The sequence below is a fragment of the Dendropsophus ebraccatus genome, chromosome 13, assembly GCF_027789765.1.
Source record: "Dendropsophus ebraccatus isolate aDenEbr1 chromosome 13, aDenEbr1.pat, whole genome shotgun sequence".
Taxonomy (NCBI): Eukaryota; Metazoa; Chordata; class Amphibia; order Anura; family Hylidae; genus Dendropsophus; species Dendropsophus ebraccatus.
Window position 1 is genome coordinate 43,349,822 of NC_091466.1, and position 25,113 is coordinate 43,374,934.

The 25,113-nt window shown below is 43.3% G+C and overlaps 1 protein-coding gene across 3 annotated transcripts in view; it reads left to right on the forward strand.

The window, feature by feature from the left end:
* Window positions 1–11,204: 11,204 nt before the first annotated feature.
* The window catches only part of ESR2 (estrogen receptor 2), a 32,975-nt gene continuing 19,066 nt past the window's right edge, over window positions 11,205–25,113 (forward strand). The window contains exons 1-3 of one of the 3 annotated variants that reach the window (XM_069949190.1): window positions 11,205–11,300; window positions 22,020–22,493; window positions 23,775–23,950. In XM_069949190.1, coding sequence (XP_069805291.1) covers window positions 22,066–22,493; window positions 23,775–23,950 — 604 coding nt within the window. In that variant the 5' untranslated portion in view covers window positions 11,205–11,300; window positions 22,020–22,065. Of the gene's footprint in view, window positions 11,301–11,552; window positions 11,657–22,019; window positions 22,494–23,558; window positions 23,667–23,774; window positions 23,951–25,113 lie in introns of those variants that run through there. The other 2 variants (XM_069949189.1, XM_069949191.1) reach the window with 2 other exon arrangements.

Below are 25,113 nucleotides of genomic sequence, written 5' to 3' on the forward strand. Positions count from 1 at the left end.
AAGCACTTTGCTTCCTCCCACACGCTTCATTCTGAATTTAGCAAAGTATATAATAACAGTCCAACTCAGCAGAGTAGTTATAATGTACCATGGAGAAGTTATATAGACATGTATCATGAAGGGTCATGAAGGTTGTTTAGTAGAGATGAGCGAACTTGCCAAAACTTCCGGTTTACAAGAACACGAACGATTGTCATTTGAATCCCGCTGCCTGGAAAAGGTGGGTGCGACGTGAGGACTGCCTGGAAAACATGGATACAGGCTGGGAAACTGAGAAAGTGTTAAATCCACAGCGATATGGTTAATGGACCCTAAAGCAGTTATCTATAACTTTACTATTGATGGTCTAGCTTAGCTTCCATTAAAGTCAAAGGTCTGGCAACCAGCTAATGCCAGGTGTCAGACCTCCACTATTTATTCAAGACGGCCTTTCCTAGGCATGGACCATCAATAAAAAGTCTCAGAAATCCCCTTCGGAGACTGAATACATTGCTTTAGACCCTTAGTGACCGCTAATACGCGGTCCTCCCCCCCAGGTTGTTTAACCCGATATATGCTGCTGTCAACCCCCGCCCCCATAGTAAAATTACATTTTATTCCCCATACAAAATAAATTGTTACGTAAAACTAAAAAAAAAAAAACTATACATGTTTGATATTGCCACGTCTTTAACAACCCTATCTATATAATTTTACTATAATTTATACCGCACTGTTCACCCTGTAAAAAGAATTGCTGTATTTTGTCAATCTGCCTCACAAAAACATAAAAGACATCTAAAAATCATATATGTAAAAATTTGTATCAATAAAAACTATACATTTTTCCTGCAAAAAATTAACCCACAAACAGCGAACACTATGGATCTCAAACTTGCAAACTTGTATCGCTATAATTGTAATGACCCATAGAATATGTTTATCATGTCATTTTTATTGCAGGATGTCTAGTGTAGGTGTAATATTTAAAAAAAAAAAAGAAATTATATTTTTTCCATTATCCACCCAAAAAGGGGTTAATACACGATAATCAATAAATTAGATGATTACCAAAATGGCACCTATAAAAAAATTTTTCCCACAAAAAACAAGCCTCCATATGGCTATGTTGACAAAAATAAAACAAAAGTATGATTTTAGGAAAGCAGCAATGAAAAAAATAAGAAAATTGCTTGGTCATTAAAGTGTCACTGTCGTCATGTCGCTATAATAAAATCTAAATCAGGAAGGAATGTGATATACATCAAGTTTATAATTTTTTTTTTAAAGGAAAACATGGCACTTCCTGTGTTGTGACTGTGTTGAGACATTTACTTAGGATTCTAATGTGTGTGACTCTTCTAATGAGCGGATTGGTGTATATTTTGTTCCGTTGTCCTTTGACTGATTTATTGAAATGTAGCACTGCCATAGTGGATGTATCTAAGTAAAAAGTCATGAAAAAGTCACAGAAAAAGTTGCAAAAATTGGGCAAGCATAATTTCCCGATACTGATCAGAAGTAGGCCTGCACAAGTTTGTGAAACTCTTTAAAAAGTCACAAATTATTGGGCTCCAATCCCGGATTATGTGGACTGTTTGGTAATTACTCAAAACAGGCAGATAAAAAAAAAACGCATCTAAAAAATAATCACCCATCGAATACTGGTTCATACAATACACAAAGTGCAGGGGCTGCCTGACACTAGAGATAATCGAACAGCGCTGATGTTCAGGTTCGTACGAACTCGAACCATCGGTATTTGACTCCTGCAGTTTTTCCCCTCGCGGGGAAGGTGGAGACAGCACGAGTCCCGCCCGGAAAACAGGAATACAACCTATGGCTGTATTTCTGTTTTCCAGGCGGGACTTGGGCTATCTCCACCTTCCCAACGGAACCGGAAGACTGTGGGAGTCAAATGGTTCGAGATCGTACAAACCTGAACGTCAGCACTGTTTGATCATTTCTACCTGACACGACCCTAGGGTCCAACAGTCAATGCCAGATTAAATGTACCCTGAGCCCTGTCCATCCAACCTGGGCCCCCCAGTGCATCCCCTATATAATGGATGGTCCCATGTGTAGTCCCCCTTTAGTAGATAGCCCCCTATGTAATCCCCATTTAGTAGATAGCCCCCTATGTAGTCCCCATTTAGTAGATGGCCCCCTGTGTAGTCCCCCTTTAGTAGATGTCCCCCTGTGTAGTCCCCTTTAGTAGATGTCCCCCTGTGTAATCCCCCTTTAGTAGATGGCCCCCTGTGTAATCCCCCTTTAGTGAATGGCCCCCTGTGTAGTCCTCCTATAGTAGATGACCCCCTGTGTTGTCTCCCTATTGTAGATAGCGCCCCTGTGTAAGTCCCCCAGTAGTAGATGGCCCCCTGTGTAGGTCCCCCTATTGTATATGGCCCCATGTGTAGTCCTCCTATAGTAGATGACCCCCTGTGTTGTCTCCCTATTGTAGATAGCGCCCCTGTGTAAGTCCCCCAGTAGTAGATGGCCCCCTGTGTAGGTCCCCCTATTGTATATGGCCCCCTGTGTAGTTTCCCTATTGTAGATGGCCGCCTGTGTAGTTTCCCCTATTGTAGGGGACCCTCTCCTGTGTAGACCCCCTTTACTACATGGCTGAATTCCTCTAAAGGAAGTGTCTGCCCATCGCAATTACTGTCCACCTGCATGCGTGCATTAAGGCCATGTTCACATGGTGTATGAGACCGGCCGTTCCGTGACCCAGCCAGGTCACGGAGCGGCCGGTCTTTGGAAAGATCATCCCGGCCAGTACTGCAGTGTTCTGATGCGGGCGCATCAGCGCGCGCCCGCATCAGAACTCCTCATAGCACACAATGAAGCGGCTGGAGCCGGTCGCTTCATTATGTGAACTAACAGAGCTTTCTGCGGCCACAATTCACTGAATTGCGGCCGCAGAAAACTGACATGTCAGTTTCTTGCGGCGCCGTATGGGATCCCGGCCAGGGAGTATACTATGTGTATACGCTTGGGCCGAGATCCTATAGAAGAGCATGCGGCATTCCTAGGCGTACAAAGTATGGCCGTTGTTGCAATCGACTTTTACGCTGTGTGAACATAGCCTAAAGGTGCACACAAAATTGAAAAGATTCCTTACCTGGGCATCCGGTTTGGCCCTGCAGTTACATATAATTTGGGGGCCCACCAGAGGATGCTCAGCTGTTGGAGAGGATTGCTCAACTGCAATAGTTAGAGGGCCGCAAGTTTGCTACTTGTTATCTATAGCACTTCGGAGTGTGCTATACAATTAGCGTGAGGGCCCTCAAATTCTTTTTGTTGTCGAACACTTTTATTTTAGTTAATTTTAGTATATAAGCTACTGTATGTATTCCATTTCTCTCCCAGAATGGATAGCTGCTTAGATTTGGAGGCTCAAGCATTGTGTTAGTGAGGAGTACATATTATGCAGCCGTCATTAATTTGATCTTTTTGCACACATACATAGAAGAATGATATGAGGAAAGGGCTGGGGGTCTAGTATGCCTGTTTCTTCTACATCACCAATCTTTCTATGAGTCTTGAAAACTTTAAACTCCATATTGTTCGAAACCTGCTTTAAATAGACCATATCAGAAGTGACAGTGACTAAATTGGTCCATATCCGCAGGCTGCAAATAGTAGTGAAGGGTTCTGGAATAAGATAATAAAAAACACATATGGGTTTGGCGTATTCTACCGCACATCACAGCAGATTTTCATTAGTCACTGGGTTTTCCTGATTCTAAAATGATTAATATTCTTCAAATAGAACACTGTGTGAAGATCCCTGTCATGTGTGAGCATCTGATCCCCAATCACTAGGTTGAGTATTACATGATCGTGCAGTAGGATTACTCAACAGATCAAAAAAAGTTTTTTTTGTTTTTTTTTAAAGGGAATGAAGTAAAATAAGCGCAGATATCATTTTCAGACTTCTAGCCTGACTATTCAGCCAATGTAAAATAATAAATCACACACCAGACAACACATTTATATCTTTTTTCCAAGGAATATTCCATAGCACTGTGCCTCCAAGAAGTAATTCTGAAATGTGCCAAGTATTCTGGTGTCAGTTACTCCAAATGAACACTAGATGGTGCTCTGGTCACTTGCTGTAAATAGCAATAGCCATATCAGTGACCACCCACAGAAGATGCAGTCCTCAGCTCTGGTGGTATACAGGTGATTGTAAAATTCAGCACAGAGTGATGGAAAGGAAAATGACAAATATTTAAACATTGCATAGCATGTCGTACTCCCAGGACGGCTCGCTGAAGTCGAACAGCTACTTCTAGCTTTGTGCCAGGAATAAGGTTGGTATGCTTTTTCCTCCTATTGAGTACTTGTTATTGTCACGTTGCAAAAAGTGTTTTTTTGTCAATGTGATTTTAGGTTTACTTCGATTTGTCATTTGAGACTTTTTCTTATGAAGTAATTTTTTTTTTTTAAATGCAAATCATGAAATCATAGCAGAGTTGAGTTTGTCATTTCACTATTTTTGGTTTGCGATGATGAGTTGCTAAGTTACTCATATTTATTAGGGCTGTGCAGCGTCTCGGAGAACTAAAGGTAACAAGTTGTTACAACAAACTTGGTTCTGCAATATCTGGATGAGAAAGATCTCTGTTCTCATAATGGTAGTTTTTCATTATGTTTATTTGGCATTGAGAAGTTGCCAGCTGGTGGTGATACTTTACACAGTGTTCCCCGAACTGTAGCTATCCAACACTACTACAACTCCCAGTATGTTTGTCAAGACATGTTGGGGCTTGTAGTTTTGCCATTGGTCGGGAAACAGTGGTACATATATGTGTGTGTGTGTATATATATATATATATATATATATATATATATATGTGTGTGTGTGTGTGTGTGTTAACCAACCACTTGGGGTCTTAAAGTTACAAGCCTATGCATAAGCAGAAGTGTATTCATTATATTTCTTCCCTGGTCTATCATCTAACCCAGTCACTGGATTACTGTCTTTTACAAATGTCATTTTCACATTAAATTATATACTATCCTGTATTAACATACGGTAGTAGTTATAAAGGTATAAGCCCAAGCATAAGCAGCCAGCATGCTGAGACTTGTAGTGATATACTAGCAAGACAACATATTAATTTCTGGTCAAATATTGGTTGGTTGGCATGAGCTCTGGGGGGGAGACTGCGTTCTGCTTTCCAAGAAAACTTACGTCCGCTGGTTTGTGTTGTATGCCTTTTTTCTGAATATCCACTTAGACCTCATACACACAGTGTTAATGGTTCAGTGTTATGACTATGAAACTGTCCTTATGTCACTATGGGCCAGGAATAATGGGTTGCAGGGTTACTTACAAATAACTTTCCATGTGAAACTAAAATTTAGCTATATGAAATGGCTTTGTTATTGCACTACAACACTACAACCGCTACACTTCAGCAAAGTGAATTTTCTACCTGTCAGAGCACTATATAGTTGCACTGGATTATTACAGCATCCTTCCTATAGATCTGTCATTCTACCAGCAACTCTTTGTATTGTTAATGGTTTCTTTAACACTTCATGTATGATTCTGGGAGCTCAGTACATGATGTATTATTATAGGACATGCTTATATACTCCCCACTAGTATAGCACTAACATGCTGCACTGTCCAGATAACATAGTCACTTCCAATATACCTAAATCCCCTATCCACATGTATTAGCACACATTTCATATTATGGCAGGTGACATCCTAGAACGTTTTTTGGGGGGTTGAACCCAGACAAGTAGAATTTGTAAAATCAACAATCTGATTTCTGCGGTTTTTGCCATGACTCAGTATTGAATAAGGGAGGCCAGAAAATGGTAATGGATACCAGGCACTTATTCCATATCCAAAATAATCCAACTGTAGAGTCGTGCTGAAAACCAAGGACCAATAATCTGGGGATAAATCTGTCAAACTTGGAATGGCCCCTAGAAATGAGACCCTAGCTGAAACAGAACATTCCCATTGAGGGGATAAAGAGGACATTTCCTCTCTCCTCCTTGAGATCCTCTAAATCAGTGGTAGGGAATAGAGATGAGCGAACCTGGAGCATGCTCGAGTCGATCTAAACCCGAACTTTCGGCATTTGATTAGCGGCGGCTGCTGAACTTGGATAAAGCCCTAAGGCTATGTGGAAAACATGGATATAGTCATTGGCTGTATCCATGTTATCCATGTTTTCCAGACAACCTTAGAGCTTTATCCAAGTTCAGCAGCCCCCGCTAATCAAATGCCGATCGTTCGGGTTCGGATGGACTCGAACCCGAACCCAGTTCGCTCATCTCTAGTAGGGAACCTTCAGCCCTCCAGCTGTTGCTAAACTACAATTCCCCCGGCTGTCCAGGTATGATGGGAATTGTAGTTTAGCAACAGCTGGAGAGCTGAAGGTTTTCCATCCCTGCACTAGATTATCCCAGATACAGCAAAAATCTATAACCCATCAATCTGCCGACTGTATTTTTAGATAGTATAGTTTAAACTAAGTTTAACTTTAATTCACCAGCAAAAAAAATTGTTAAGATAATGAAAACCAATCGACAGGTCAAGATGTGCCAAGTGATAAACTCATTTTTTCTTCTGTGCATATAATATATATTTTTTTAACATTCATCTCATAAGATTCACCTTTACACGTCTGCAAATGTATGTGGTTTGGTAGGGGTCTGTGCCCAGTGACCCTTGCAGATCACTGCGGCACTCCTTTGAGCCCTGTACCTGTTCATCTTCAACCATACTAACCTGTTGGGTGAAGTCCCATTGAAGTGAATGTCAGTCAATGCAGGGAGGAAGGAAGAATGACACGGCTCCTGCTTTGCAAAGATTGGTGTAGGTCATCCTTTATCGATGACCTCTTTTGACATGTCTTACTGACATACAGCATGATGAATAATGGTGGACTTTCCCTTTAAGAATTTCCTCGAAAATTCACACTTAGAAAACACCTAACCACATCTCCTTGTGGATATCCAGCTAAGTCTTTAGCGCAATGCTTTCTGGGAAAGAAAGATATGCAAAATATCTCTCCTCCCCCTTGTGTTAGCAACAATGATCTAAGGCAATGATCTAAGGCTTGAGATCAATTAGCAGAAAAGCATTATACATTACAGTCTGATATAACCGTATTATTTTGCATTGGACTGCAGGTAACCCTTCTTTTCTTATTAAATTGCAATGTTTTCTGTATTGTCATTAGATTTCAGGTATACATCAGGTATACAGGTATTTTCCTATAATACTATATTTCTATGCACGGAGGTAAAATGTGACCAAAAACATCTGTTGTTATGGCCGGTTATATCTGCCAGGGATCAACATCATACGCTGAGATATCTGCTGGAGCCAAGCAAGTACTGACATCTCCACTGATTCAGATACTGAAGTAAGATGGGGGCGATGAAGGTTCCTTGGAGTCGGATGGTCCTCGTGTGCTTGTAAATGACATACATGCCTCAAAATTCTGAAAACTAGGAGCACATTATATCTTCCTTCTGCGCACATCTCACGTACACAACATATTGTGTACTACAACTGAACCCATTCCACCATCTGTACGGACATGTCCTGATATGTGACACGCAGGACATTCCCTGCGGAGCACAGGGGCGGCTTTATGGGGTGAATTCATTGTGACAGATTCTGTGTAAAAGCCAGGATTCTGCGTACTGATGCTAGACGCTGGTGCCAGAAGAAGATTGCATAAGAAGTGGGAATGAGATGAACTAAAGAGGAAAATCTGTCTTGGAGAAAAGTAATTGTGGTAAATTATATTCATTTAGGCTTTTAAGGGGGTAAACATTGTTCCTTCTTTATACTTTTCACTGCAGACGCAGAAACTGTGCATTTCTTTGAATAGACACATTAAGGGAGATTTATAAAGGCTGCGGCCGGGGTGTACACCAGGGAGGGTGCAGATTTGTCTCATCTCCCTTGCGTACATGTGCCATATCCCCCGCATGCCTGATGGGCAGGCACGGGGTGGGGGCACAGCAACGTGGGGAGGAGGCATTGTCTCCTCCTGCGCTTGATTTACCATGATTTTGGCCTGCTCACAAATGTAAATCATGGTAGAAATCTACAGCTGCTACGGAGCAGGTGTAGATTTCTGCACCAGTTGTAGGGCAGACGTAGGTCAGGTCAGTTGTGCCTCTTAGTGAATCCAGCAGGGCAGTTGGGGGAGGGAATGCGCCGTTCATCATAAATATCCCCCATTGTTATCTGAGAGACTGCTGTTTTTCCCTTAAGTTAGTATATGTATATATCTACTTTGCATTGCCCTGTATACATTCTGTTACAGAATCCTTGTGGGGCTCATGGTCTGTGATACTCCAACGGTGTCATCAGACTCCACCACATTAACTAAGGGTCGTATTCCACGGGCCGATGGGGGCCCGATTAATAATGAAAACGAGCACCGATCTTCTAGATCGGCGCTCGTTTACTGGGCCTATTACACGGCCCGCTAAGCTGCTGCTGCGCGTGGGACCGGGAGGAAGAAGGAGAGCAGGAGAAGCCCTGCAACATGCTTAGGTAAAGTATGGTGCTTGTGGAATCATCGGTTGCCGCCGCGCATCGCTATTCCATGGAGCAATGCGCAGGCGGTGCCCGATGATTTTAGGTTTGAACCTATGACACGATCATGGGCTGATTGTTGTCTCTATTCCATGGAACGTGAATCGGCCGAATTAGGCCGATTTGGTCGAATATCGCTCCATGGAATAGGTCCCTAACAGTGAGGTGTTAGCTGGTTGGAGGACCTGGCTAGAAGCCAAGGGAACCTGGAAGGTGCCAGACACTGGTAGGGAGGTGCTTTTTCTGTTTTAATAGTTTTTATTAAAATTTTTTCCAAAGTTTTAGTTTAACAAACAATAGTTTCCAATGAATAAACAAGGAACATTGACATAGAGAGTGTCCAGTGGCGTAGCTACCAGGGTCGCAGCGCCGCTGCGACCCGGCCCGCTACGAGGGGGGCCTGCGAGGGCCCCCCGTTGCCACTGCACTGCTCCCCCCTTAAATTACTCTTGTGACCGCAAGCATTGATTTGCTTGCGGTCACAAGAGCGTGCTCGTCCGGGCCCCTGGCTGATGCGCGGCTGCCGGGGGTGTCCCATCCTATCCCCGGCAGCGCGGCGCATCAGTGAGCTGCCTGGGGCCCTGACTTCCGGCACAGGAAGCGCACGTCAGAGACGCTTCCTGTGTCAGAAGTCACAGCCCCGGCGTACAGGAAGCTCACTGATGCGCCGCGCTGCCGGGGATAGGATGGGACACCCCCGGCAGCCGCGCATCAGCCGGTGACAGCGCCTGAAGAAGAAGAGGATCGCCGGGGGAGCGGGTTGTCAGGTGAGTTTGTGTGTTTGTTTTTTTTAAATACTGCTTAGCATAGAGGAGGAGGGGGGGGGGCATCTATAATGGGGGGAAGAGAAGGGGGGGCATCTATAATGGGGGAAAGAGAACAGGGGGGCATCTATAATGGGGGGAGAGGGGGGCATCTATAAGGGGGGAAAGAGAACAGGGGGGCATCTATAATGGGGGGAGAGGGGGGCATCTATAAGGGGGGAAGAGAACAGGGGGCATCTATAAGGGGGGAAGAGAACAGGGGGGCATCTATAATGGGGGGAGAGGGGGGGCATCTATAAGGGGGGAAGAGAAGAGGGGGCATCTATAATGGGGGGAGAGGGGGGCATCTATAAGGGGGGGGAGAAGAGGGGCCATCTTCAAGGGGGGGAGAGGGGGCCATCTATAAGGGGAGGGGGTATCTATAAGGGGGGGAGAAGAGGGGGCCATCTTCAAGGGAGGGGAGTGGGGGCCATCTATAAGGGGTGGGGGGCATCTATAATGTGGGGGAGAGAGGGGGCATCTATAATGGGGGTAGAGGGGGTCATCTATAAGGGGAGGGGGGCATCTATAATGGGGGGGGAGGGGGCATCTATAATGGGGGGGGGGAGGGGGCATCTATAATGGGGGGGGAGAGGGGGCATCTATAATGGGGGTAGAGGGGGTCATCTATAAGGGGAGGGGGTCATCTATAAGGGGAGGGGGCCATCTATAAGGAAAGGGGGGTGCAACATGCAGTGGGGGCCATCTATATATACTAGAGTCACATAGAGTCAGGGCTACCCACTAAATGAGGGTGTAAAGGGGCCAATACAGATGTGCAGTTTGTAGAGAGATTAGGATGGTGTCAGTGTGAGGAGCCTAATATGTCTGTCTGGCAGATTCTGTGGATTCGTGGCTCGGAGAAGTTCTCATAATGGCCCAGGACGGATGGAGAAGATGAAAAGGAAAGAACTCCGATCAGAAAAGACGTCCCCTGTGAGTCACCTGATATATCTGCGCTGTAATTTATATGGTGTATACAACCTGTGTGGAGCTGCTTCCACCTCTATATGAGTGTATGAGGTGATAGTGATCTGTGTACAGTGGATCTTATTCAGTAGAAGAGGTGGTGTTAGTCGGTATGTGGCGGTGTTAGTCGGTATGTGGCGGTGTTAGTCGGTATGTGGCAGTGTTAGTCAGTATGTGGTGGTAATATTTGTTACTTGTTATCTGGTACTGTGTTTTATTGGTCTCAGTATACTGGTTTTGGTCAGTAACAATATGGTGGTAATGGTTGTGGTGTGGCGTTAATATTTGCCCCTTGTATACTTGTATTATTGGCAATATTGGTCTCAGTATACAGTAACAGTATGGCGGTAATATATATGGTGATAATATTTTCACTTCCTATATGCTGGTGTTATTGGTAATATCTGTCTTGGAGTGTGTATATATATATATATATATATATATACACATACACACACATACACCTACCAGTAGCATCACTTGGTCGTGAAAGGGGGGGGGGCCCAAGTTGACCTCTCGCACCAGGGCCCAGGAGACATTAGCTACGCCCCTGAGAGTGTCAAAGTTGAGTTCACATGACCAACATTGTGGTAAACAAAGGTGACAACCAATAAAGATCACACAATCAAACTAAAAACATTTAAAGTAAAATAAAGAAAAATATTCAGGCATCATCCAGTGACATGCTTTTTCAGACAGCATTTTGCTTAACTGTGGTGCTCTGAGGGTGGATATAGGGCTGTGTTCAGTAGCAGATTATAAAAGGTCCTGTACGCTTAGCACCTTGCTATTGTTACCATAGTTACAGTGGGGTGGGGGGGTCCAGGCTTGGTGAACAGCCCGAGGCCTATGGTAAAGTCTGTGATTGGTCTGCACCTATGAGTAGGCCGAAGCCTTTCTGGGTAACAATAAGCAGCAAGGTGCTAAGAGTGACATTAGGCCTATGAAGACAATGCAATGTGGGTAATTTGTTTTGATATTAGAAACTTTTGTCATGGAGCCTTGCCTAATAAAACCTGGAGAGTGTCATGGAAGAGAATGGTGACCTAACCAGTTGTGAATGCCACTTTTGGCCTAGAACTGCAGAGTTTTAACAGTGGAATTGAAAAGCTTGCAGGTGGATGAGGCTGATCGTATCGTCAGGAGGCCAGTTTGGAGGTGTCAGGTGCCAAAGATGAGCGGTTTGGAACTAGGCCCAAACCTGGCAGTTACCAATAGTAACAGCAGTTAGGATTAAGATGGTGATTTGTGGGTTGTCCTGAGACCTAAATGTTTCTGCAAAACAGAAGAAATACCCCTGGCACTGCACAAAAAGGTCAGGATGCAGCAGTTTACAGTCTAGGAGTATGCAGTCACAATAAGATGTTGGTGGTAGGTTGTGCTCAGAGATATGGGTGCAGCCACCAAGTAATATCAAGTATAAAAGAAAAAAACAGCTTTTGGCAATAGATTTTTATTTTTCAGTCCATCTTTATTGTAGAACCAACATAATAGTTGAGCAGAGAAGGAAGTTACGGATGTTATTGTGGTGCTCTAGCAGTGGCGGCTGTTTCGTACATATCAGTCAATAGGGTCCATTTACACAGAAAGATTATCTGCCAGATTATCTGCCAAAGATTTGAACCCAAAGCCAGGAATGGATTTGAAAAGAGGAGAAATCTAAGGGTTTCCTTTATGACCTGATCTCTGTTTATAGTCTGTTCCTGGCTTTGGCTTCAAATCTTTGGCAGATAATCTGTCAGATAATCTTTCTGTGTAAATGGACCCTTATGCTGGGTTTACACGGAACAATTATCGTGCGAATTTGAACGATAATCGTACGTGTAAACGCAGCGAACGATCGAACGACGAGCGAGAAATCGTTAATTTTGATCTTTTATCTTGTTCTTAAATCGTCGTTCGCAAAAAATTTGCCGATCGTTCCGTGTAAACAGTTGTTCACTGATTTTACCTATGTGCGAGATAGGCTTAAGCAATCGCAAAACGATCGGAAAACGAATTTTCTGTACAAAATATCTTTCCATCTAAACGCTGATCGTTATAAAAGAAAAATCGTTACTTAGAAATCCTTAATCTTACGATTGGGCGAATTATCGCTCTGTGTTAACCCAGCATTAGAGACCTTAATTTACATGGAGAGTTGACCAGTGTAAGCGTGAGTCAAGTGGAGTTGGTGCAGGAGACATTGTCGGAGGGTAGGCTCATGTTGGGTCATCAGCCTTAGGCTGGGTTCACACCGCGTTTTCAGCATCCGTTTAACGGTTTTTAACGGTCAAAAAAGTTGTGTCAACAGTACTCTATTGTGCGTCAAAAAAAACGCATCCGTTTTGATCCGTTTTTTTTTTTTTATAATGGAAGTCAATGGGAAAAACGGATCAAAAACGGATGCACACAAATGCATCCGTTTTTTTTGCAAAAAACGGATCCGTTAAACAGATGCTGAAAACGTGTGAACCTAGCCTTATTCTGTTGGGCTAGTCTGTATTTGGGGGCCAGTTATTCTTTCGTCTGGTTGCCAGCTATTCTTTCGCACAAAATATTAAGGAGGACCTGTCACCAATCCTGACTTGTCTGTTTTGCCAAATACAAGTAATGCCTATAAAATAATTCTGGATCACTGATTTTTTATAGCTCTGTGATGTGCTGTTCCTCTGTTTGGTCTTACTAGAAATATATTACCCAATACCAATGTGGGTGTTACCAGTTTGGGGCGTGTCTCTTCACTGGCATTTTCCAATCAAAGCAGGCAGTGCCAGACTGTGTAGGGACACGTCCTGTGTAGGGACAGCGGGGTGGGTGCCAGCGTTAGGGCTTCACTTGTGTTTCTTTATATGTTGGGTAAGAAATATCAGAGAACAAATGCTCAGCTGGACCATTCCTAAAAGTCCAGTCTGGGGAAAGTTTTTGTCGCATACTCATCCATGTGGAAGGTGCTCTCCACTGATTTGGGTATGAATCCAACCTTGCAGATCACAATCACCCATGCATTCTGATCGTCTCCTGGGCTGGATGGGATCTTCCCATACAACATGTCACACGGCAAGAAATGTCTGACATTGATAGAAAGAGCACGATCAAGACCCTCAGGTACTACCCTGCCCCCTAATTCCCCAGACTTGAGTTCATACAATTCAGCATCAGTGAGACTTCCTCTATTATGTTCACTTTATGGATGCTCACCCACACCCCCTCCAGCAGCTGCAGTCATCATGGCTCCAGATATCTGCGACAACCTACCAGGACCTTAATGAGTCACTCCCAGCCCTTCTAGCTGCTGCGTGTGCTGCACATGGTGGTTACTCTCGATTATATCACTGTTCTCGTAGGTGATGTCTCCAGAAGAGGACTTAGTAGTACAGATTCACTAAATAGAAAGTCAACACTCGCATTTTCTTCTCTTCTCCTTTTTAGCCTTTTCTCAATTTTCCCCACAGATTTATCTTATGTTTACAAAGATAAGAAAAGCAGATAAGAAAACCTCACAGTAATCCTCAAATATGTCCATCCACATTCCTGTAAAGCCCCTATTAGACGGGGCAACTGAAAGGAGCAAATGAGCGCTGTGAGCGCTCGTTTGCTCCTCGTTCCCTGATGGTTGCCAACGATATTACACGCGTCGGCAGCGAGCAGGTGAGTACGTGGGGGGTGCAGGGAGCTGCTGGGGGGGGGTCTGCCTGGGTGATCGTTAGATCATCCAAACAGCCAATAGCAGGTAATAGCGGTCTGCTGCCGCCGCTCTTATTCCATGGTGCGACAGCAGCAGATCGTTGCTATATTAGTCATTTGTCTTTCAACTTGTTGAAAGACATACAACTGCAACCACATTGTGCATGTCGGCTGATCGTTGCCTTCTATTACACAAGACGATTATCGGCCGGATACGGCCGATAATCGTTTTGTGTAATAGGGCCTTTAGTCAACATATACCACAATAGTGGGGCTAAGGCCTTATGCACACGTTCAGTATTTTTTTCTGGTCCTGAAACAACCCGTGAGAAATTGCGGATTGGACATCCGTATTCCATCCGTATTCCATCCGTATTCCATCCGTATTTCCGTAATTCCATTTTTTTACTACTCATTGCTTTTCAATGCACTTCATCCGGATTTTTTTGCGGAAATACGGATGCCAACATGTTACAATCCGTAAACAATCCGTAACCAATTGATTTCAATGAGAGGATCCGCAAAAAAAAATGGGTCCGCACCCGGTCCGCACTAGGACATGTCCTTTTTTTTTTACGGATTGATTTTCATCCATTTCTGCTACTGATCGTGTGAATAGCCCAATAGACTTCAATGTGCACTAACTCGGATCCGGAAATACGGATCCGTAAATTACGGAACGTGTGAATAAGGCCTAAGTTCAGATGTGAACCCAATCTAACCCCTTTTAAAAGCTTATTAAAGCTGAAAGTCTCCACTTCAGTCACATATTGATGTCTTTGTGGTACGTACAGAGGCCAAATGATGACATTGTCAGTTCTGCTGCCTGGGCCCAACATGGTTATGAGACTTGAACTGAGTCTCTTTCCCCTGTATTCTGGTGCCGCAACATACATCTTCAGAAAGGGAGGGGGAGCTCATGTAGAAGTCACATATTTAGGCAGAGAATAGGAAGAAGATTGGTTTTTGAGATGAGTCCAGATGTAGTGAATAAGTTCTCGAATGTTGTAAAGCCATGGATCTTGAATCACCAGGAGAGAACCACTTGAATCTTGTAAATAATTGAATTTTTAATGTTTAAAGAGAAGGACAAGTATCTTCGGTATTTGTCAAGTAATACTCTGTGCTGTGCATTATACTTGTGTCTTATGATGATATGGCTGAAGGGACCCCATCAGGCACCAGGGCTCAAGTACAAGCACTGCCCCTGCACCCTCTATGGTCTATGGTATACTTGAGAATCTGCCTCTGCAGTTAGACGAGGAACAATAAAAACCCTGGAGCCCCATGCTGACCACTCTATCTCCAGCTATAAATTGTGTAATCTCCATGGTGCTATTGGTCAAATTCTACAAGAGAAAAAGATGCATTACCATACTATCAAACCCAGCTTTGCTGATTTGTAAGTATTGATAACATTGCTGCCTCCATCTTTCAGATGTAATTATACACAAGATGCTTGGCTCATATATAAATCTGTCCTGTGGATTATTGCATCTGAAGATGAATTTGTTTAATATATACTTAGGTCTCGCAGATGGAAAGTTTGTTGTAGCTAGCTTACAGTATACATGGAATAACTGAAAGCATAACTGAAAACATGGATTGCTAAAGTTTATATTGTCCACTGATTTGAGCTTCCGCTATTACGAGACCATTCTGCTTATTATTACCAATGAATTTGGAGTTCGGTCAATTTGCAGTGCCTGATACATTTGTATTGGGAACTTTTTTGTATCCTGGAACATATTTGGTTTGGACAAGTAAAACAAGAGATGAGCACAACCCGAGCATGCTTGAGTACAATCTTTCAGCATTTGATTACCGGTGGCTGAAGAAGTTGCGATGGAGCTCTATTGAGTCTGGGAAAACCTTGATACAGCCTATGGCCTATAGTTGTATCTATGTTTTCCCAGACACTCTAGGGCAGCATCCAACTTTCTTAGCCACTCGTATTCAAAAGCCAAATGATTGAACTTGAGCATGCTAGAGTTGTGTTCATCTTTACTGTAGATGTCTCACTTAGCTCCATTGTTGACCATTGTCTTAAATTGGTCATAGTCTTCCTATCAGGTAGGGGGTCTGGGATGAAAACAGACAGGTGCAGCTCTAGAATTGACAGCCGCCCCAGTTGTCCCTGCCTACTTGCCTTGACAGCCCTAAATGGCTGTGGACAACTGGGCGGCATTCCCTAACCTGATCTGATCTGAAGTGGAAACACAAAACAGAGACAAGACTTACACACAACAAAGGGAATAGTCAGAGATCCTAGTCAGTAACAGCCGGTCAATAAAAGTACAAAGTCAATATCCAAAGAATAGTCAAGGTACAAGCCAAAAGTTGGGTAATCAGGAGTACAAGTCATAGTAAATCGCTAGGTCCAGAAACACTAGATAACTAGGCTCTTTCACAGGCAAGGATCATGAGACATTTTATGGTACTTATGGAGCCTGTAGTCCCAGCCCCATGCTTGATTGGGACTGAGGCTCCAGGTCCAGGCCAGACACCAACAGTTGACTGGTGAGCCAGCTGTCAATTAACAATCAGCAAACACACAACACCTATGCTGATCGGCCAGGGAGTGAAACCCTTACCACTGCTAAAAGGAACAGCAGAGCAGAGTTACAAAAAAAGACATGAGAAGCAGTCTGGCTATTATGGACGCCAAGCCGAACGCATGGCCTGAGTCCTAACACTTCCTTAGAGTACTCTACCAGGTGATCTCATTATTTCACAGGATCAAGAGGTTCAAATCTGTTTAGTAGCTCTAGATGGTCTATATGCACAATTGTAACTAGAATTTCCACCCCTGATACAAATATCTAGGTTGTTAATACAGACCTGGTCGTACAAATAAGTGTTGCCCAAATACAACCATTGGTGGAACTTGATGACCTTCTAATGTGTATGGTGGACTCCAATGAGCCCCTGACGGCAGATGTCATGGGAGAGAAGTGTGGTGTCCCACCACGAGTGTTCTTTTTCATGTGCACCTAGCGCAAAAGCTCTTCACTCCAGTTTAAGTGGTGATGAAGCTATTCTAGAGTTTCACCACTAGATGTCAATTTTTTATATATATGCTCTTATATATTGCACAGCTAAAGCTAACAAAGGGTTATTGTTTTATGTGTACCATGTGCTTTTGTTACCCTATAGAAGATGCTCTTTTCTTCTCAACCTTTCACTCTACTTGGTGGGAGGAGGTGTTGCATCAGTTCTACTCCGATTCTTGTGGAAGAAGGACACACAGAACAAACGTCCCTGCTGTAACCAAGCTAGGACCTGGCTCTGCCAGGACCCTTGTCTGGGACAGTCCAGTGGAGTGTGTTCAGTGGGTTAGTGAGAGACACACAGAGGGGGACATTTATGCGCACCTATACATACCAGTTACATTCCTTGAGTTATTTTTCCCCTTTCTGTCAGGGTCAATTGCGACTCAGGACTACTGTGACAAGAACCCAAGTGATCCATCACAACCCGGCAGGTCACTGACCATTTTGGGAAGTACAGCCAGCCACCAATACAAAGCAGGTACTAACATCACACCTGTGTGCTGGACTAGCACTGGCGTCACAAGAATACCACCCTTGGCTGAGCTGTACAACAGAACCGACCAAACACCATAGAAGTAGCGTCCCCGGTCGAGTACCACAGAAGGATCAGGCATGTTAGATTTCTACTGCCCTATTGTCTTGTTACCAAGGAGATTAGCCATTGCCAGAGCTGTCTGACAGCAGCCGTCTCCACTTTTCCGATTAAAAACGCATTAATGCTCGGCCAATGCATGTATATGCTGGGTTCGATAGAGCGATACCTGCCACACTGACAGCTGTCTTATGTGTATAGACAAATTAAATGGGCATTGTTGCCTTAAAGTAAACATTTTACATGTTGTACAGACCCTGACTGATTGCTAAAAAAGGCAGGAGAATTGTGCACTAAGTGCGCTCTTTTCAGACTTTTATGCCACGTGACCGAGACAAAATCCTACTGTTAGTCAATGGGACCATCCCAGATGCAGTCACAAACATTGCCGTATGCCGTATACTTCCCTACCCCTAACCTAGAACCTGGAGACATGCCCAGCCTGCGCTTCCTCTTCCATAGGGTAAATATAGGAAATATCCCTGGGTCTGGGGCTAGGTGAATGGAGGAACAATCCAAAAACCTTTTGTGCTTTGTGGATATATTATAAGGCTACATATTCTGCAGTGCTGGATCCATCACATTGGTCCTCTATGCTCACAGTAGGGTTCCCAGTCTAATGTACCTATCACAAGCCTAACATAGCCCCAGTGATAGCAGCTACTGAGTCTGCAAGTCACCGCTGAGTAAATGAGGTCACTGCTTTCCTAGTCTTACTTGAATCAATCGGCGACTTTTGCTGCACGTAATTCCATTTTTAGATGAGAGGGTTCAGGCTTCTAAATACACAAATGTTCTTGAGTTCTTTGCCGAGTTCTCATAATGAAGCAAACGTTATTCACATCATTGAGCATCCATATTCAGGCTTCCCAGGCGCAGACTTGGGTGGCAATACAAAAAGGTCACACTTCATTTAGAGACAAAATACTTGTGTAGGAAGAGTCTTTTCTTAAGACCTCTAAGTGTACAGTGTGTTTTAAGGACATGGTGGAGATTCTTCACATTACAGAGGGGGGGGGGGGGGGGCGAAGGCAGAATAAGGGCCCAATTGAAATTCTGATGGGTCTTGTTCATGGTATCTGAGGCGTTATCTCAGACCATGGGCATTTGTCTCTAATTCTTGCCGTTGCAGCAAAAATGTTCATAGAAACATGACGTCTGTGGGACGTTGTGCTGCACCACATGTGATAGAAGTTGGTCAATGGGCACTTCAGATAAAGAACGCCCTATTTATTAATTTTTTTTGGTACTTTAATCTTTATTTGTTTTAGAACTTAAAAGTGCTGTGTTTTGAGACCCGTACAGAAACAGTGTAGGTTTGAGTAATGGACTGAAGCTAAATAGCTGCAGCTTCTTCTCCGTATGGATTAGGACTCCTGCACCCCTACTGGATATTCAGTAACGTAAGAGAAAATTTAGGATTGCAGACAAGAAATGTACACTCATGGCCACAAAAAATGAACTCATCCAAGTAGAAATGTTGGATTATGGCTAAACTTGGTATATAGTTATGTCTCTTGCAGATATGTCATGATTGCAGGTGAGGTCTGATTTGGCACTAGGTCTTGGCACAAGAGGGTGTAAAAGACCAATAAAAAGGACTCTCAGACTACTTTTGCGTTCAGTACCTCTTGTTGAAAGATCACTGACTGCTACACAAGTGCACTATTTCACAATGCAAAAGTGATTAACAAAAACACAGAAATTTTGATAATCTCCAAGCACTTATAAGGCAAGAATGAGTTGCCATCAGTCAGGATTTGGCCCAGAAGCTGATATCTAGCATGCCAGGGTGAATGCAGAAGTTTTGAAAAGTCAGGGTCAGCACTTTAAAACTTGATCTGTTTGTTAAAAGCTTAAAAACTTACGAAAAGTTTTGTACTTCAATTGTACTTCAATACAATCGTAGAAGATTGTCGGCAGAAAAAGACCAGCTGGTCCATCCAGTATACCCTCTAGAATACTATAGAAACATCTAACCAAAAGATCTAAAAACAATGAATTATCAAACTTTGCAAAAACCAATTTTGTGCAAATCTCACAACTTTCTGCCACGACTAGAGATAGATCTTGTGATTGATATCGGGCCCTAGGTGAGCGAGGGGTCCCAGCTCAGTTGTGATGCTTTTAGTAATACAAACTTGTACAGAACTCCCGTCTTCAAGAGAATGATGGTGTAAATAAATGATATTGGCCCTAGGAGATCAAAAACACCAAACTCTTCAAACTGTTCTGGGTGGCAAAACCATGTACCATATTGTGGGGTCCATTGTGAGTTTTTCTATGTAGTTCCCTTTACCACTGACTTGGGATATATTAATTTGCTTTTGTTTTGTGTGGGTGTGTTTTTTTTAATGAAAGTCACTGTTCTTCATGTTCTATTCCATTACAATAGACTATTATATTGCATTAAATTTGCCATTAATGAGGGCATGAGGGCACTTTGGTATTGGCACTTGGCCTAAATGCATTGTCAGGGCTATATGAGTACAAATATCTCTTTTTATGGGCACAAAAAAACGATCTATTTTTCTTGCTACTAACATTTTGATCAAGTTTGCAAATTTTGGTACTTTTATAAATTGCATGGCGCAACAACACTGTATATACAGTATTGTCTCTGTATAGTTAGTAAATACTGTTAAAATATAAAGGGAAGGTGAAGACCTATGTCCATATATGATAGTAATTTATATGATAGTAATTGTGGTAGAAATTCTCATATCGAAAAATTTATATATGGGCACTTACTATATAGCACCCAGTAGGCAAGGGGACTCCCTGATATTAGATTGCATGGAATGTAATAGCTTAATGGTTCATCATCCGTGACTTTCAATTACAAGTGGATAGGTAAACAATTTTCTGAGGATCCAAGGACGAAGTTCCCTTTAAGTATCACTTTTATTTTACCAGTTGGAAAGATAAGGGCCCATGTTCTAGGGTGCGTGTGTGTCTACCATGGTATGGGTTAACCACTCACTGGAGATCTTTGTCTAGACAAGGTAAGGGGAACCTTTGTCCCTCCAGCTGTTGCAAAACTACAATTCCCATCATGCCTGGACAGCTAAAGCTTTGGCTGTCCAGGCTTGATGGGTATTGTAGTTTTGCAACAGCTAGAGGGCCAAAGGTTCCCCATCCCTGGTCTAGACAATTCCTGTGTTTGGTTTCTGTCCAGGTAAATTATGGTTATAAATCCACAGGGACAAGATTGACTGAGACATATGTCAAGTTTGTTCAGTCTACAAATTAGAAACAATAAAATAAAAGACATAAAAAAGCGTTGATTACTAGAGATGAGCGAGTAGTGAAATATTCGACTTTCGAGAATTTGAATCGAGTACTCACCGAGATTCGACTATTCAAACGAATATTCGATCCCATTATAGTCTATGGGTAAAAATTTACGGCACTTGGAAATCCAAATCACCAAGTCCCCCAGGAAACCTCCCTAAACGATGCAAACACCTCCGGAATAACACTAGGACATTAGGGGGAGCATTCCTGGGTGCACCCAACCCCCCCGAAATCGCAGTGTATTTGCCACTCTCTGCAGTTGCGAAGGCTTTGCGAACGTTTACGACAATGTTCACACATTTCCTTCCTATTTATTGCGCAACGTTACATACATGATTCCAATGTGTGTCTATAGAGCGTCATGCTGTACAAACATTACTGGAACAGTATCTATGACGTGCCTTTTTCTGGGCTACTGGAACAGTATATATCAGGTGCCCTTAGTGGGCTACTGGAGCAATATGTATCACATGCCTTTTACTGGGCTACTGGAACAGTATATATCAGGTGCCCTTAGTGGGCTACTGGAACAGTATGTATCTCTCCCTGCTGCAAGATCTTTCCCTGGCTAGGTGGAAAGCGCATCTGCAGTCGAGAGGCGGGAGCAAAGTATTTAAGATTCGAGGTCATGTGGTTCAGCCATCCAATGAGGGTAGAGGCCGTTCTCGCGCTGTGTGCGTACTCCCAGGGTCCCTCACATTCTCCCTGCATGGTCATTGGATTAAAAAAAAGCACCAACTGCGATGGGAGGGCTTTCAAATGTTTCCCGCGTATTTGCCACACTACTCAATTGAATTTGAATCTTTCGAATAACGCAATATTCGATGGAATACCATCTCGATCTAATCATATTCGCTCATCTCTATTAATTACTGCAAAACCAGGAGATTCTTAGAACGGTGGTAGAGGTCCATAGTTGCAAATCCAAAGTGTATTTTTGCACGTGTCTAAGGCAGGTGTCTAGTTTGCCTGGTGATAGGAGAAAACCACCAGGGGACCGGTGAAGAATCACTGTTGATGTTGACGGCAGCTAATGATTTATTTCATGGTATGTTCCTTGTTTTTTCTAGGAAACAATGTTTTATTGAGTAACACATTAAACCAACATCAATCAACATGTCGGCCTACATGCACAAGGAGTTCTCTCAGTTGCAGCCAATGCAGCATATTGGACACTCAAAAGCAGATATCAAAAGTTCTCCCTCTGGTCTACCATCTGCTCTTGAGTACAATGGCAATCAGAACCTCATGCCCGTTGACCAGAGTCCAGTGTACATTCCTTCTTCATACATGGATAACCGGCATGAATACTCCTCTCTGGCGTTCTGCAGCCCGTCAGTCATAAACTACAATGTTCCTGGAAATTCTAGTGATTCAGAGGGTCCTGTGATGAGACAGACTATAAGTCCTAGTGTACTATGGACCACTCCTGACCATATGTCTCCTGTGACTTTACATTGCCAATCTTCACTGCTGTATGCAGAGCCACCAAGGAGCCCATGGTTCGAATCCAAACCAGAAGAACACATACTACCAATTAACAGGTAAGAAAAAGAATTGACCCCTATATATTGATATCATAATGAGATATTTGGTGGCAATTATTACTATCTATCTTACAGCCCAAGGGTCGGTGTCCAAGGTATGCCTCTCTTCACTTTTCAGTCGCGCTTATCAGTCTTTCCTTGCACTTTTCAGCCTGTTGCAGTTACTGGCTGTAGTAGACACTGGAGACTACAATCCTAAATCTAGACTTCTAGCCCCCTGACAGACTCCATTGCTGAAGGGGGTCCTCATTGCACCCACTGGCCCACAAAAGAATTAATATATTCCCAGGTGGGACACTGAACCAATATGTGCATTTTTTTGGATTTCCTGTGATTGTTGAAAAAGCGATGCAATTTAGAAAGAACCACCTCGTTTCTGACATGTTTTTATGTAAATTATTGCAAAATCATGGCAAAAACCACAGGTAACAGACTATAAAGCTCAGTTGCAGGACCTTTGATGACATCATAATCACATGCCTTAGGTCCTGAAGTGCAGTGGAGGAGTAGAGCTGTCTTGGAAGGTAATGGCATAGTCCAGTCTTTGGGGGAGAGTTGGGGTACAATGAATAGCAGTCATTGACTTGGGGATGGGGGCGAGGAGACAAGCGAGTGTGTGTGTCTATAAGAAGCAATCTTTGGGAGGGGCTGGAGACCAGTCTGTTGGGGACAGAGGGGTAGCCTTTTCACAAGGGAGAGGGAGAGCCTATTCCCAGTCCAGCCTTGCATATCTTTCCTTGATTTTTAGTGGTGTCCAGAAAAGAAATATGGGTGGAAACCATGGTGAGAACTTCTTGTTATCAGCATTGACGTCCATTTATGACTAGACTGAGTGATTATTGTTCTTTACTACTGGAGACAAGATAGGCAGGAATACAATGCTGTGAATAGTATTGATGTTCCTAGAGACCCTATTCATTGATGCTGGTGTAAAAGGTTAAAAGTGAATGTAGGCTAGTTTACCATTATGTCAATGGATACCATGTACGACTGCCAAGGTTTTCAGAAAGACATTGGCACAGGGCACTTTCCTTGGCCACACCTAAATTGGCAAGGCATCATCTGAACTTTGGACTATAGAGAACCTTGTTTTGCTATAAGCTGTGACTGTGCTGGATGACGAAAAGTTACTTAGCAAACACGAAAAGGACACGCCAGAAGACAAGGGGTGTAAGTGACTAACAAGGTGTACAGGGTGATATTTCTGATATCTTTAATCTTCTTCTATATCAAGCTCTCCGGGCAGCAATGTTCCCACTAATTTTATTTTTCTTGCAGAGAGACCATGAAGAGAAAATCTATAGGAACAGAATGCACCAACCATGCTGGAAGTAACCCCGGGTCCAAAAGAGACACCCACTTCTGTGCAGTGTGCAGTGACTATGCCTCTGGTTACCATTATGGCGTCTGGTCTTGTGAGGGCTGCAAGGCTTTTTTCAAGAGAAGCATTCAAGGTTTGTTACTGCTCTGCATTCATATAAATATTCAGCGCTGAGGTTGTTTCGGGACACTCCATTCTGGAGTCAAGTATTCTGCTGTGATTAATGTATTGAGATTATTAGCCACGTCTAATAATGGTTTGTGCTTGGTAAACGTCTCTCGTGCAAATCGGTCAAAGTTATTCTGCCATTGATGTTTAAGTATATTGGTCACAGTGCTCACATTATATTTCTAATTCATTAGATTCCTATGTGTCAGTAAATTTACTGACAGTGGTTCAACTGTGTTTTTCAATGAGTTATAGGAATGCCATGAGAAAATGATGGGCACAAAGGTCGGCCACAACAGGCAACTGTCTAGGACACAATAAGGTGGAGGTGGGGGTGTGTGGGTGGAGGGGGTCAAATATAGGCCATAGAGGTGGCAAAGTCCATTCCATGATGGACATATTGTGTATTCTACTAGCTGATCTACAGTATATGGCATTTCTCAGTCAATGATATATTTGAGGGTATGTTCCCACTAAGGAATAGGCAAGGAATTGAAGAGGAAAGTTTTCTGCTTGAAATTTCCTCTTCTTCAGCTCTAGCGGAATTGGCGCCGAATTCGAGCAGAAAACGGAAATTCAAAGCACAATGACTTCTATGAGAATTCTCTACCGGAGTCCGCCAAAAGAATTGAGATATACAGAAAGCGGATCCACGGCGGAACATTCCATGCGCAAATTCCGGTTTATCCTTAGGATATGATGGTTTATCCTTAGGATAGGTCATCAATATCTGATTGGTGGGGGTCTTAAATCAAGAATTCCGAATAACCAGCTGTATGCCAGAGTCATGGCTCGAGCATACAAAGGAAAATGGAGGTGGAAGCAGACGGCTCCATAAATCAGGTAGTGGCCATGTTAGGTTACTGCAGTTCAACTGAAGCCATTACACAGAGAAATATGTGTTTTTGTGCAAATGCCTCAGCTCTGGCAAACTGCTGATCAGTGGGGTTCTGGGGGGTAATACCCCCCACCTCCAAGGTAGATGACCTATCCCTGAGGAAAACCTCTTTAAGATCTCAGGATCCAAGCTGTAACAGATGCAGAGTTAGTAGTTGCATGCAGGCTCTGGTGCCGGAGGGGGCCCAAAGGTTGCTAGTATATTTATGGCCCCTACCTGAAAGTCACACC